The 15,913-nt window shown below is 34.2% G+C and overlaps 1 protein-coding gene across 1 annotated transcript in view; it reads left to right on the plus strand.

Annotated features, from left to right (window-relative positions):
- Positions 1 to 15,913, plus strand: part of RFX3 (regulatory factor X3) — a 100,561-nt gene that overhangs the window by 54,007 nt on the left and 30,641 nt on the right. Inside the window, exons 4-5 of the mRNA XM_062512814.1 lie at positions 3,476 to 3,573; positions 12,617 to 12,875. Coding sequence (XP_062368798.1) covers positions 3,476 to 3,573; positions 12,617 to 12,875 — 357 coding nt within the window. The remainder of the gene's footprint in view (positions 1 to 3,475; positions 3,574 to 12,616; positions 12,876 to 15,913) is intronic.

Below are 15,913 nucleotides of genomic sequence, written 5' to 3' on the forward strand. Positions count from 1 at the left end.
CTGGAATATTTTTCAATACAAGAAGGTCACTTAGGTTTAGGTCTCTGGAAAACACTGGGAGAATAGCCAACATTTTTTGCTCTGCCCCAAAAACTACATGACTTAGCTGATACCACTCCTTTTATAGCTTAATAAAAGGTGAAATGATAATTATAAATAAAACAGAAGTGAAGAAAAAAACTCCTTTTTGTCATATTTCCCACAATTTTTCATGGTGTTTCATTTCCTCATAACCAGCTTCCCTCAAGTAATTTTGTGTTCATAGAGAGTAAAGATACACATCGAATTTCTTTCTGCTGAAGATTAAAAAGAAAATTCAGAGGCACCAGATTTAATTCTCATTAAAGCATTAAAAATGAAATAAAATAAGAAATAAAATTAGTGTTGGAAATATCATATAACAAAGATTTTCATCATGGCAGAGGTTTCATATACAAGGCCATCGTAAAAGCTCCTTACTTATTTGTCATAGCTTTACAGAGAAAATATTTGGTTTTAACCTTCCCCACCCTGAAAGTTCTTAGTACATTGAAATACCATGTAGTGACTACAGCTTCCTTTGGCAGGATAATGAATTTAACTGTAGCAGTACTGAGTTTCAGAGAAGCTGAAGCAAAGTAAGTTTTTTGTAAACTTTTTTTATTACTGTATTGGAAAACGAATAATTCAGTCGCCCTCTTTGTATTGATCTTCAGTGTTAAAGGAAAAACATTTTGATTTTCAAAAGTAGGTAAAATGTTTTAATAGCACTGTAGCATATCCATTCTTAAATATTGGTTTAAAAAATAAGTTACTTTCTATGCATACACAGTCCTGAAGTTTTCAGTAGTACTATGTATTAGGCTAGCAAAAAAACTTATATAAAAAATTACTGGAAAATTGAAATTAAGCAATGAAAATTTTAATTTTAGCAGATTTTGGTATTTTGTTTCATGGTAAATTGAATTTTTGTTGTTCTTACTCCATATTAGAAGAGAAACACATTTTGGGATTTTTCATTTTCCTGTCCAATAGGCATCAAACATTGATGCACTGTGTGCATGCTTTGTCCCTGCAGTATTGTCTCAGTTCTGACAGAAAGGTCTTGCACTGTGCTGAATCTGATGTTTTTGGAATGGGTAACAGCTTGTATTCAAGAATAATGGGAGGATATAATGCCTTGTATAGAAGGGGAACATGACCTCTCTGTTTTAATGATGTGTTTGTACACAATGTGGAGTTCCATTTTATCAGTATATGCAGGTTACAGGGAGAAAATCATGTCTCTATTAACAGCAAAATAGTGTGGGTTATTTTTAATAGAAATGAAGCCATATTCAGTGTGTGTGAATAGGGAACAAAGTGCATTTTGGGAGTAGTTGGATGAGAACATGGAATTGATACTGACAATAGCATCATTTCCACAGTGTTTCCCCATCTGTGCTACTGAGAAAGAAAATGGGGCATATCCATTACATGTCAGGTGACAACCTACTGGTTTTAAGAACAAAGCCCATTTTCAAGATGTTTTCTCACAGCATAGGTCAAGTAGATCAGTTTGGTGTTCTGTAATAGACTGATCAACAATGACTCCCCTTCTCCCATTGATTGAAGGTCATAGAATTGACTCACACAAAAGGAAGAAATATGCCGAGTTGAACTTAAAAAAATATCACAGTAAGTTGTATATATGTTTCACAATAAAGCACATACATATTTTGGCCAATTATTTTGTGAGTGGGTCGTTTTGTCAGAGTTTGGAAGATCTGAATATTGAGAGGTGTAGATAAATAACAAGCTTACAGGTCTTTCTTACAGTGGATTTAGATCAAGCCTGTTCCATGAAATTATGATTTGAATTAAGTTATGAAGTCAAAAATGATGGAAATAGAAATAATTTAATTTTGGAAGGTGTTTGCACAATACAGCTATTTTTTTTTTTTAATTCAGAGAATTTTCTAAGGTCTTAGTAATGTTAATAGTTTTGATTAGAGTTTTTTGTATTTACTTTTGAGAACTGAAGCTTTCTGTGAAATAACTAAATATTGTTAGAAGAAATGTACACAGTTGCCTTACCCTAATAATTAAGAAACTTCTTCAAAGTATACTTTGTGAAGTCGAAAAATTGTATTTCAGCTGTATTTCTCAATTTATGTAATGATTCATGTAGGTAAGCAGGAAACTTTGGACTTTAATTGATATCTTAGCCATAATGTAATGTGTTGTTGCTGTTAATGGATAGAAGCATCTGATTTTTCATCATGGTTGCATTCTAAACTTTGGCTGTTTTGTCTCTTTTTCAGACTTTGGGTTTTAATGTCAACCTAAGGGAAGGTTTCTATGAAAATCTAGATTTTTGTTTCAAAGTCAGTTAGTATTATGAAAAAAATTGCTTACTTGCAGAACTTTTTAAAACACAATACAGGTGGAAGTACTAGATTAGGATATTTTTAAAGAGCTCTTGGAGGAGGTTCATCAAATGCATGAAACCCAGTCTGATCTGGAATTACGGTGTTTGCAGTCCTTAGAACCAACTGGATTAGACTGAAGTAGCCTTATAACAATAAGTATGAGAAAAATTGTCGCCAAACATTAAATCTATTTACTAAATAAGTGCATTGATATTTTCTTGATTCAATTCCTTGGGTAAAATTTGTCAATCTGTGAAGTCTCTGTAAGTCTTTTAGCATGTTTTAGATTCTGGACTGCTCTTGGACCAAAATACAGCTTCTCTGTAAGATGGAAGGCACAAAATATGAAATTCTTCATCTTTTCTGTGGCAGAAGACAAAAAATTAAGACTGGAGAGAAAATTTGCATAACCTGAAATATTCCTACAATAGTATATAAATCAGAGGAATTGATGAGTGTCTGTCCTTAGCTATACAGGGGATGGTAATCCATGTCTTACTGCCTCTTGTTGTTCAGTTCATTAAAGTAAAACAAGATTGTGTTGGAGTTTTCAATAGCTGTTAATATTCTGGGAAAGGGGTTACTCAAACTGGGGTTTTTGGCCCATAACTGTACACCATAAAATAAATCTTGTATCACTATAATTTGACTCCAGTTAAAAAAAGAGCTGAAGCATCTTAATGAGAACATTTATTTCTAAACTTACTGCAACACATTTGAGCTATGATTTTATGGCTTGTACTTTAGGACTTAAATGGAATAAGAAAAAGCATAAATGTAATTGTAATTCTTCATCTTAGCGCAAAGCAAAGTTACACTTCATCTCATCTTTGTGCTCTCCAGTTAATTATGTCTTTGGCACTGAAGGTATGTATGCTTCATGAGTGCATCTTCAGTGTTGGGGCTCCGTTTACCAAACTTACAGCACAAATATTGTGTAAGAGCACTAATTTTCTTTGTTAGTGCTGTGATACACCTTAAGTAATGTTGAGGGCAGAGATATCCCAAATTATTTAGAGGCCACTAGGTGCACTGGAGCACTGGTACTTTATGATATACCAAACTTCTGGTTTTCTTGTTTTTAGGTGCAGCAAGTACAGACTGTGCAACAGGTACAGCATGTCTACCCAGCCCAGGTTCAGTATGTGGAGGGAAGTGACACAGTCTACACTAATGGAGCTATGTAAGTTGGAAAATAGTCAGAATTTTAATATTCATTAAAATGTGTAGTTAAATACATATTTTCAGTTAGATTCTGTTGAATACTATATATTAAATTGGAAAGAAAAATTATTCAATTACAGTTCTTCTTGTGACAAAATAGTTTTTTTGGATGAAAATGTGAATTAACACTTTTTTTATTAAGGCAGAAGTTTTGTGTAAGCAGAATTTTTGTGATTGCTTTAGTTGCACCCATATGGCATAGTATTGTTTGAAAAAGTATCTTCTAGTTCATGGGTATGTTCTATCTGAAAGACATATTGTAAAACTTCTGTCCTCAGGACAAAAGACAGGGCCTTCTGTTTTCCTGGCTGCAATCCTAGTGGCAAATGATAGAGAGGTGCAGCAGCTGTAGTTACTATCTAAAGAAAGTCGTAATGTAATTTCATTCCTGTTTCATAAAATGAGATCAGGTTTATTTTTCCAAACAAATGACAAAAAGCAGAGGAAGGAAATTAAGTCTCATTTTGCTGCTTCTTTAACATCTTTTTTCACATGATTGTGAATTTCCTGCTTTCCTGAACAAGCTTTTTCATCATCAAGTTTCTTTCTTCAATACACAAGCTAGGTAAGACTAAGAAAAAAATGGAGCTTTGATTTGTTCTCTGGACCTTACCTAGTCTAGTAACAGACTTAGTGCAACACCACCTTTCAGACTGGCTCAGACTTCAAACTAAACTATGTTGCTTCTCAGTGTCATTTGTTCATTTACTATTTTTGCTTTCTAACTGGCTTTATGAACAAGTACAATTGAGAAAGCTTTTTAATTGTCTGAAAGTACTTATGTATTGATGGTAATCCAAAAGCAATTCAAGAGTAATATTTGGATTCAGAGACTTAGGATGCTAACACTGACAACGTTCTTTGGTCATTTCTGCCAGCACATTTTGATTTATTAATTTTTCACATACTGTCTTCTCCATTTTTTTTCTCATTTGTAAATCCTAAACAATGTATTTTAAATATGCATTAGCCTTCTCCATTGTACTGATTTTGTCTGATTTTGGGATAGATTAATTTTCTTCATAGTAGCTGCTGCAGGGCTGTGTTTCAGCCTTGTGCTACAAATGGCATTGATGCTATCTACTGTGAAGAAAGTAACTCTACACCAGCCAAAGCCAGCACACACATACAGCATCATAACGTCATTGTGACCATGATAGTATACTACTAGCCTCCAAAAGAGGTCGTTCTTAAATAAGCTATTTTTCAAGTTTCACTTTTCATTCATTATTTTAAATTATTTTGTGTGCTGTTGGGACTTTTGGCAGTGTATAAAAAGTGTACTACACTATTGATTACAGTCCAAGGGAAAAACAGAAGCAGATGTGACTGACTGCTTAGCATGAACCTTCATGTTTCCGTTATTTTATTTTATTTCTGCATCTGAATCCCTCTGTCAGTTGCTGCAAAATCAATCAATAGGATATAGAAGAAGAAAGCTCTTCTTAGCATGTGAGCCAAATCTAGATTGTTTTTCCTTGCTACAAAGAAGATTTTACCTATGCTGTTGTGAGCAGCAATGTAGCAGACAGGCAATTTGTTGCTCAGTCCTTACAGGGAGATTAGCCTTTCTGAAGACTGTAATTTCATTAGCAGAGATGGACCCAGTCTGTGTTTCTACTCAGACTTCTTAAAGATTCTATATAGTGAAGTACATTTCCCATTTGCTTTTATACACCAGATTTTGGGTAGTCTTCCCCTGATTATATGTTTGATATATTTTATGATAAATCAAAATCTTAATTCTAACACAAAATTAGATATAGGATTGTTCCATAATCTATCAAGCAACAGTGCTGTGTAGAGGAGATGAATCCCTCTGCAAACACCCCTGCGACAGTCCCCTGGAACCTCCTTTGAGATAAGAAAAACTACTTGCTTAGAATGACTCATGTTAGAAAAATGTAAGCTCTTCTTATCTTTTTTGAATATTATTGGTTAGGTTTGGTTCTTTATAATTGGTTGTCCCAAACAAAGAAAGATAATGTGGTGGCCAAAATGTGTTAACCCTGTTTTCCATTGGTTTACTTGTGATCCCCCCAAACCCTATGAAAGTACACGTGTGATCCCCCATCTTTGGATCTGTAGCCTGACCCCTTCATGGATGATAATAAAGCCTGTGGAAAAATCTGAGCTGCTCTCCTGGTCTTTTGATGCCGGCTGGAAACTCAAGGTTTCTGTGAGAAACCATGAAGCTGAGTGCCTGAAAGGCCAGCAATCACAAACCTTGAACTTTCCCCTGCTCAACAACAACAGGGCAGGGGGCACAAGAAAAAGTTACAGTGCTGCTCTAGCAACAGAATAAGAAGTCTGCAAACCATAGTTAGGGTGAAGACATTAATTCATACAGGAATCTCTGGAATAAATTATCACAGCATGCCTGATGAAGGACTTCACTTTCCACTCTGCTCTCATGAGACCCCCCCGCTGGAGTGCTGTGTCCACTTCTGGGGTCCTCAGCAATTAGAAAGTCATAGACCTGTTAGAGCAGGTCCAGAGGAGGGACAAAAAGATGACCAGAGCACTGGTGCCCCTCTCCTATGATGTCTGATGAGGATAGACTAAGAGGCTTTATTGTGACCTTCCATTACTTAAAAAAGGTTTACAGAAAAAGGTAGGAAGGGACTTCTTATACAGTCAGATAATGATAGGCTAAAGGGGCAATGGTTTTAAACTAAAAGAGGAGAGGTTTAGATTCGATTACATCAGATATTATGAAGAAATTCTTGGCTCAGAGGGTGGTGAGGAAGGTGTTCCAGAGAAATTGTGGGTGCCCCATCCCTGGCAGTGTTCAGGACCAGGTTGGATGGAGCTTTGAGTAACCTAGTGGAAGGTGTCCCTGCCCATGGCAGGTGGAGATGGACTAGAAGATCCTTAAGGTCCCTTCTAACCTAAACCATTCTGCAATTCTGTGGAAGAATTGTCCTTTATTTTAGAATACAACACCTGCAAACTAGCACCAATTTAAATCCATATACAATAGCAAAAAAGGGTGCAGTTACAATATAAATCAGGAAAAAGTTATCTAATTCTTTGAACTATAAAAATAAGATGTTTGTCAGGTTTCACAGTCTTTGTTAAGTCTAACTGTTGTATTCCTATAATACAATTCTTCCCACACATTTTATATCATTATTTGTCTACACTTAAAAGTTATTTGGTTTTATTAAAATTGGTGGGAATATAACAATACAAGGGGTGTAGCCCACAACTTGTCACATACGTTGTATGATACGAGAATATTTGAACTACGTTATCTACATTTGTCTCTAGTTAACAGCAGTTTTGCTTGTCAAGCATGTCGTTCTATCCTGAAACAAAAGTGCATCGTTGTTGCAATGGCATGTACAGGCTTACCTGGCTGTTCAGAAAATATTAAGGCTATTCCTGCTGCACCTTATGTTAAGAAATCAATTGGTTCCACATACTACAAGTGGTCTTTCTTCTTACAAACTGTAGCACACTAATAAAAGGTAGCCATGCACCTGGTACTTCTGATGCTGCAATGAGGGTTTTAATTGCTGGGATTGTGCGAGGATTGCTACTGCTGTTGGATCCAAACAGCAGTCTTCACCAATTTATTGTACAACAATTTGTGGTGTTTATGTTGGCAAAACACAGTTTAAGCAAACCCAAGAATTTACTATTACTCCAATTGAAATCTTAATGGTTAAATAAAGTAATTATCAATTTAGTTAAAGTTGTAATCTTCATACTAGTTTCTAGTATCTATCCCTTTTTCTCTGGCATCATCTTTTTCCTTTTACTACCCTTATGCATACTAAGGTGAATGGCTCCTCTCTGACTTACAGAGAATTTCAGCAATTTACCACTAACACAGGTGTTGTGTTTGCACAATGTATAATGGATGGTGATGGCCACTCCACAGTGTGTCCACTTGCAGTTATTTTTAATGTGTTCTATCTAGCATAGTCTATCTGTTCTTCACTGGTTTCCATTTCCATAGTTTGTTTTCTGTGGTCTGCTTTTGTCAGAATGGATACTTCTTGAGTACTGTTGTACCAGCTCATGGTCCTCCTTGCTACAGTTTTGATTTAAGGTCACAGATTGTTTATTGTGTACAGAACAGCTATTTGATATTGTCTGTTAGATGTTACAATGCCTTAGCATTTTAATTACAGGTTTCATACCACACAATCATAGAAATCTAAGCTAAAATGGAAACAGATTAAGTAACATTTATCTAATTGTTCAGTAATCACTGCTAGAACAAAACTCTGGACTAAGACAAAGAAGCCTAAACAAAGAGAGCCTGAAAAACTCAGCTCCTGAGGTCTTGTAGATTTATGCCCTTTGACATGTTCCTAACAGTGGCAGTGCCATATTTCTTGGACTGTAGGTCTGCTGTACTTCATCAGAATTTTAGAAATCTCTAATTAATGTTTCCTTAACTGTCTAAATTACAGATCATTAGAATAACATTTATAGAATTACACCTTTGTTTTATTTTACTATATTCCCTGGTTTGCAGGGTTTTCTGTAGCTGTGCATTGTGTGCACTTTTATTGCTTTGTTTCCATGTGGAAAATGGTCTTGGACCAAGTGTTAAAGATCTCAGTTCCTTTTTATGGCTAATAAATGCCTCTCTATTATAATTTAATGGCTGCATCAAGTTCTGTTATGACTGTCTCAGGGTGTATGGCACTTTGTTTTCTTCCCTTTGCTTAGGATACATCACCTCCAGAATCTGGCTGTCATAAGGTCTTTCCTCCATATTGGACAAAGAATTCTGTTCTCTCTAGTTTCTGTGAAGCTCACTATTAGCTTAAGGACCACAGAATTATCCTCAAAACTTAAAGGAGTTTGAGGATATTGTTCTGGCATGAAAGAATTTCTTGGTCTGGAGGTGTTCTAAGGTTGAACAGTGATAAACAGTAGTCAATGGATTTAGGTATTTATATAGAGTCTGATCATAGGTGCAGATGGGATTAAATTATTTACAATGTCTGCATGTGCACACTGAAAATCAAGGGAGGACAAGAATAAGTTTACTCTTTCTGTGTCATTGTTTTTGTTTTTCTCCTTTTTTCGAAATGTCAGTGTCTTTGAAGAGACAAAAGTGTCTGTAAAAGTTGGGCTCAGTAACATTATATTAGAACCTGTTATGTAGGGTAAGACATTGCAAGAGATTTGCATGGTAATGCTGGGGCTTACTGAATGTAGGAATTAATTCTTTTCTGTTTTCAGGTGCAAAAAAAAAAAAGGTGTTTTAAACAACTTTACACCACAACTCCAACTTTTTATTTGTAACGTTGTATTTTGTAAATCAAAATGTATATGAGCAGGCACTGAGGCACAATAGGAAATGCCTTGATTTATTGTACTTTGTAATGCTAGTCCAACTCTTGCTGGTATTGTTAGTTTCTAATATGGGATCTTAACATCAGGCACCTGTTCTAGGCTTGCTTAATTTGAGTTGAATTCACACAGTACCTGATGTTCTGTTGCTTGCTCACAGGGTAAACATGATCTAGTTGGCACAGCCTTCTGGAAACTAGGATTCTACAGTCTAGCTACTTCAATTTAAATTTACTTGTAACTGATAAGTAAGCATTCTAGTAAGCACTGAACTTCACAGTGTTTCAATAGTAAGAACTATCAGGTTCTGTAGCCTTCCTGCTATGTCAAACAAGAGTTAATCATTAATGTGGTCTCATAAGATCACATTGATCTCACAAGAGCACTTTGAGGTGTTAGGGAATGGGTTGGACTCAATCTTGAAGGTGTCTTCCAACCTAGTCATTCTGTGATTCTGTGAAAGAAGAACTAGGAATGTTTTTACAACCTTTGCAGTGGGAAGAAGCTGACTATGATATGTGTCAGGCTATTTGAGAAAGTATAACATATTTTTGTTACAAGTGCTGTGGAGAAATGGAAGATCACTTCCTTATTTGAAGTTATTTTCATCTTTGCTGCAACTTTATTTTATAGGGTAGTGTTACCATGTGTAATGACCTTAAAACATCCAAGTCTGCTTTCTAAAAATAACATTTTCCAAAACTGCTTTCTAAAACTTCGTCATATACAACTGCATTTTTAATTTCCAGATTGAATAATTTTGGTTAAATTAAATGCCTCTTTGCCAAGTTGCAATTATTATTGCATATAATAATAATATTTTCATCTCACTTTTAAGTACACAGCTGATTTCTGTTGCAAAGGGTTTGCTAAATCATCTCCAATGATCAGGTGTTCTAGAAAAGCCTGTTGATTGTTGGACCAAATGAAAGAGTGTGTGTATTTTTGAGTCAGACTCATTGACACAGAATGCTCTTACATACAGAAATAGGTGTTCTGTTACAATCAGTCCCTATTTAGAGACTATGTGTGATATAGAGGTCTACAGATGATATATATGGTATACAGATATACCTAAACAAGATACAAGCAAACAAATATTTTGTCTCCTGTTCCACACCAAGTCAGTGACTTCATTTTCTTTGAAGGAGAAAATTGAAGCATTCTTTAGGAATTGCATTGCTTCCAATATTCAATTCCAGTTTTGGAAGTGAGATTGATTTCTCCTTGCATCTTTTGTACAGTGTATTTCTTCTAGCCATGTCTATTTTTGCTGTCAACAGCGTTATCCTGTCATTACTTCCCTTTCTGACAGCTGATACCAAGATTATTTCCTCTTTTGGGAGAAATTACAGTGTCAGTCTCTTGTTGATCATTTCTATGAACTATTTCCCTTGAGCCTACATCACAACATTTCCCTATATTTCTCCCATACTGCATAGCACTGTTCACACATGTAAAGATAGAGGCAATGTCCAGTCTGCTGCTGGTTATTGTGCTCATCACAAGATGAATGACCTCAAGGTGCACCAAGGGTTAGACATTAAGAAAACATTTTGCTGCAGAGGGTGGTCAAGAAGTGGAACAGACAGTTTGGGGAAATGGTGAAGCCACCATCCCTGGAAATGTTCACAGAACATCTAGATGTGGCACATGGGAACATGGTTAAGGGATGAAGATGGCAGCGTTCAGTTAGTGGTTGGACTTGATTTTTTTTTTTTTGAACCTTAACAGCTCAGTAAATCTTTTACATGGATCTAAGATAAACAGTATCCCTAAGGTATCACAAAGTATCACCATGATACCTCGGTTTGCCAGAGCAGATTAATCACAACCTGCACAGTACCTCAATACATACATAGGTTAGTGCAATGCAAAGATCAATTGTTTTTAACTTCTAAAAGAAGGCTTAATAGATTAAGTGTCTGTTTGAGTATTAGTCCCTAAAAGAACTATTTTGCTTTGTTTTCAGCAGACTGCAACATTTTTTTTTTTTATTAGCTTAAAGGTTTTTTGCAGCTGATCTTGAGGCTTTTGAAATACTTAAAATAAAAGAGAAAGTGTTTAAGTATCTTAAAGAGGTGTAAGAGGGAATAAGGTAGTATGAGGTTTATGAAACATCTCAAATTTTAGAAATTAGGTTTTGGAGATTCTGAAAGTCTCTGCAGGAGAAGGGAGAAACTCTTGTAGTCATAGTTAATAAAGCAAATTTTATGACTTACTTTGTTGATGATGTACTGTTATGTTCCTCAGTTATTTAGAAGTAATCCTTTTCTGAAGGTAAAGAAGAAATTATAGTTTCTGTGTCTGTTCTTTTCTAATTAAGTAATCTTACATAAATTTTCATAATTAAAAAAATAACAATAGTAAATTGCCTTGACTTTTTCTCTGTATTACTAAAAAAATAAATATTATATAGATAAAGGGGAAGGAAAGCCTGACTTAAGGTTTTTGCATAGGTGTTTTAATCATCATCTTACTGCATAAAACATGACTGCTGCATCCATCTCTTGTGTTTCTGTACAAAAGTGTCTGGGATTTTGTTGTTCAGTTGTTGGGGTTTTTTAAACTTGTTTAGCTACATGCCGTATAAATTGAAATTGCCCGTGGATTACATGAAATGTTACAGATTTTTATTCTTAAATGAGAAAATTAATGACTGGCTAAACTGTGTGATTTTTACTAGTTCTCATGCTTGTCAACATAAAAAGATCCAGTCTTTGAAAAAATGAGTTCTGTGTACAGTTTTGAATTACATTGAGTTTAATAATAAATTTAGTTTGTGGGAACAAATACAAATTCAACAATTATAATTAGATAATAACACATGAAGAATAATTATTCAAAATAAGTAAATAAGGATATGAAACATATGATGGAAGGTTTCTGTAGCTGAGTAGTTTATTAGGGTGAACTGTGTAATGACATGTGAATGTTTCATACTTGATAATTATTTTTAAAATGTTGCTGTTGCATTCCTTTAACTTCTTTAATCTTTGTAACCATTTTACAAATTATAAGTCTGTTTTTTTGGTTTTTTTCTTAAATGCTGTTTTGTATCATTGCACAAATACATATCTGATTTGGAACTTGCCCTGTAAAAATAATTGCATTTCCCGAAATACCACTAGACTTAGATTTTTAAGCTTCATTCAATAGCTTCAGTGAATTTAAAAGCAATAGACAACAGAGAACTCTTGAACTTTGGACTCTGTTAGTTGACATTTGTATGAATTGTTTGTAATTTTGCAAACTGTGCATTATGCAAAACATATAACATCTTAATAGAAATCAAAATTTTATTGTCAAATTTTAAAAAATGTTGATGCAGGTGAGGCTTTAGAAATTAAATATAATTTATATTTGCAATATATTAATAATTGTATTAGTTCTATGTGCCTGCCCTCAATTTTTATTGTTCCTCTCTCTCTTCCTCTTTGTGTAAGACTGACAGTTTTTCTGTAATGTTCGCTGGATGCTTGGCTTATCATTTACACTGAGTTAGTTACTTAATGCTTTGACTTGATTAACTGTTATTCTCTGAGGAGACAGGAATTGTTTGCCAATCTGATTTGATTTGATTTTCATTTCTGTAAATCAACTTCTAGAGTTCTAACATTACCCTCAGCTAAATGAAATACAAATAATGCATTTTCCTTTTCTTTTATTTTCTTTTCTTGAAGCCGATCAACAACTTATCCTTACACAGAAACCCAGATGTACAGTCAAAACACTGGGGGAAATTATTTTGATACTCAAGGAAGTTCTGCACAGGTGACAACAGTGGTCTCGTCCCATAGCATGGTGGGCACTGGAGGGATTCAGATGGGCGTAACAGGAGGACAACTCATTAGCAGCTCAGGAGGGACCTATCTGATTGGCAATTCAATGGAAAATTCTGGTCATACAGTGACTCACACAACGCGGGCCTCCCCAGCGACAGTAAGTATTTCAGACTGATGCAAAGCCTGTGAGGATAGTCTTTTAGTCACTCAGATGTTCTTGCAGACTGACACAATTTTTGTGACAGAATGCATTGCGGTATGATGTTGTTTGAATAAGGAGTACGTAGTACTTTTTGTAAAAAAAGCACTATGTATGTATAAGATACAGGAGTAAGAATACTGTGAAAACTTAATCATGAAGATATACCTTTCCCTTGACAGCTTGAAAATTATTACATTTCATATGTTAAATTTTAACATTTTATGATTTTTGTGAAAATGTAAGAAAAATACAAAAAAAGGGTTGTTGAGCATAACTATGTTAGATGTAAATGTTAAATAATATAAATTATAGATCAGTATCTGTAGCTTCCCTGCATTTAATCAGTTTGTTTGCCTGATGTTAGTATAGTTTTGGTAGCTTATTTCAAAAAAATTCCAATTGTTCAGAATACTGAGGTAATATGTTTTACCAGTTTATTCTTACTTATCTATGGTATGTCTCCAAATTCTGTTCCAGATTAAAAGCTCATATTGTGGGAATGTCTGTGGGGGGCAGTTCTGTGGGAAGATGCATTCTGTTGCAATTGTGGTATAGAATATTGTGGTTCCACAAAACATGACCGTGAAGAACTTTTTACCTAAGAGCTTACTCAATCAGCCTGTATTTCAGTTAGGGAACTGGTTTTATACTAACCTTACCTTTGCTGCCCTGAGGAGCACTTTTACCTCATTCTTCTGAGTATTCTGGTCTGCACGTAGAGATTTGGAATAAACGGGAAAGAGAACTGTGAAACATAGGGTAGCAGCATTTTAAAAATATAGAAAGGAGATAAAGCATCAGTAATAATACAGATTCATCAGTATTCAAAAAGGCAGTGAAGTTAGGGGACATAATTTTTAGGAACTAATGAAAAAGCATTGGATAATTTAGATGATCTGAACATTCTCTCCAGTTTGAATCATAAGGTGATTGGTACAGATAAATACCATTTTTGGTATCATGCGAGAAATTATTACTTTATTAAAAAAAACCCATACAGTATTATTTCCTGAAAACAAAAATTGTGAAGAGTCATAATTCATGAAAAGTATAGCTATCCCACTTGAACATAGTGGGATCTTTCACAACAACAGAGAATTTTATACTTGAATTAAAAAAAAAGGGTTTGCCTGTATTGTGCATGACTTAATAGAAGAACAGAGTTTCTGAAAAAAGTGTCATTCCTATTTCAGGTGCTTAATTGACTGTGAAAACAAATGAGGCTTAAATGTATCCATTAAACAGAGATGAAGAGTAGTAGAGTTACTTTGAAGTTGAAAATCCTAAAATTTCTTGAATGTCAGAGCTCCACACTATATTTTGAAAATTAAAAACTGGTTTGATCTTTTTTCAAAAATTAAAAGTAGCATTTGCCAACACTGAACAAAAGCTAAAGTTCATGTCTTCAGCAGCATTTTTCTCTTGCTCTGTGTGTCAATAAAATAGCCTGTTTTTCAAAATAATTTCTATACTGCTGTATCATCTCACTGTTAGGAATATGAAAAAATACTGCTAGTTAAACAGCAATTATTGAATTGCATTTTGGCACTAAAATAATTTCCTCTGTTTCTTGGGGTGTTATTTCTTCTGTATGATATAGTTTTCCATAAGAATGATACATTAGAGTATGTATGAAGTTCATTTCTTGCTAAGGAAGTGGGACATAACATGATTTTAGATGATAATTTTAGGCTAGGTGTGTTTCAACTGAAACATTCAAGAATTAATTGAAACACTAAAGGTTCAGTTTATACACACTTGAAAGCACCAAGTCTATTTTAATTTTACTAGGTAACATAATTAAACTGCGTTAAATAGAGCAATGTAATACTCTAATTGGATTGCACCTTAGATAGGAAGAGCTTGTTTCACTTGTGATCCTCATTTGATCTTTACCATCATAACTTTTTTTATTCTTGTGTAGAGAATATATTGGAGCCACCAATATGATCTGTATCAAGACTGTTTTGCTAGAATAATATGCAGAAAAATTTTCCCAGTTTTGAATTAGTTTGGAGGATTTTCATATAGAGATAAAGGATATAGAAATTAATAAAAAATTATTTATTAATATATGTGGTCATCACAAGTTCTCTTTATTTTGCCATAGAAACACTAGTTCTGTTTACTCTTCTCAGCTGATAACTTCACTTGTTTTGTCATTTATCACCCTCACTGATCAAATCGTTACATTCTGTAATAAGCAAATTTTGGTATGAATGATGTTACCTCTTTCTGATACATCTACCTTAAGTTAAAAGAAAGGAACAAACAAGATAGCTTCGGGTTAAAAGTTAAATGTATAGAATAGGTTTATTTTATTAACTGTCTTTTAGATTAATTAAATTAAAAATCTAATTTACTCTTCAGCAGGTAAGATATTTGTTTTATGCAGAATTCAGTGAAAGAGTTTTTAGCTTAAGTTTATTTTCACTTTTTTCTTCATGTTTTAATGTAATTCTGAGTTCTGCTTCAGAATTTTAATAAAGACCTAATATTTCAGTTATAATATTTAATTTATTTTCATTTTCTGTTAAACATTCATACTACAAAGCTGTCCTTATTAAGCTGTAGCATGTAGCAGCACTGCTTTTATAGCCAAAATATCAAGACTTGTGCTCTGTCAAAACTAGTACAACATATATACTGTAGTGCTTTATGTTGGTATGCATGAAGAATATTTGTTAGCTTTTTCTTTAATTTTTTCATTTCCATTGATTTCACTGCTTCTTCCCATTATATCCCTGGCTGGCCTATTTAACTACTTTCTCTATGTGCTAAAAAGGTTTTTTTTTCACAAAACCAGAAAGACATTCAGATTGTAAGAAATACTATATGAGATACTTGGTAGATAAACAGCTTTCCAAAATTACCATCTTCATTTGAGTGTGTTTGTGGATTGATCAAGAGCGTATTGTGATTGCATTGAAGAAGAACTGATATAGCCTAGCTGGATATCTATTTGAAATGAATTTGCATGTTCAAACCTGTGT

This window comes from Cinclus cinclus, chromosome Z (genome assembly GCF_963662255.1).
Source record: "Cinclus cinclus chromosome Z, bCinCin1.1, whole genome shotgun sequence".
NCBI lineage: Eukaryota > Metazoa > Chordata > Aves > Passeriformes > Cinclidae > Cinclus > Cinclus cinclus.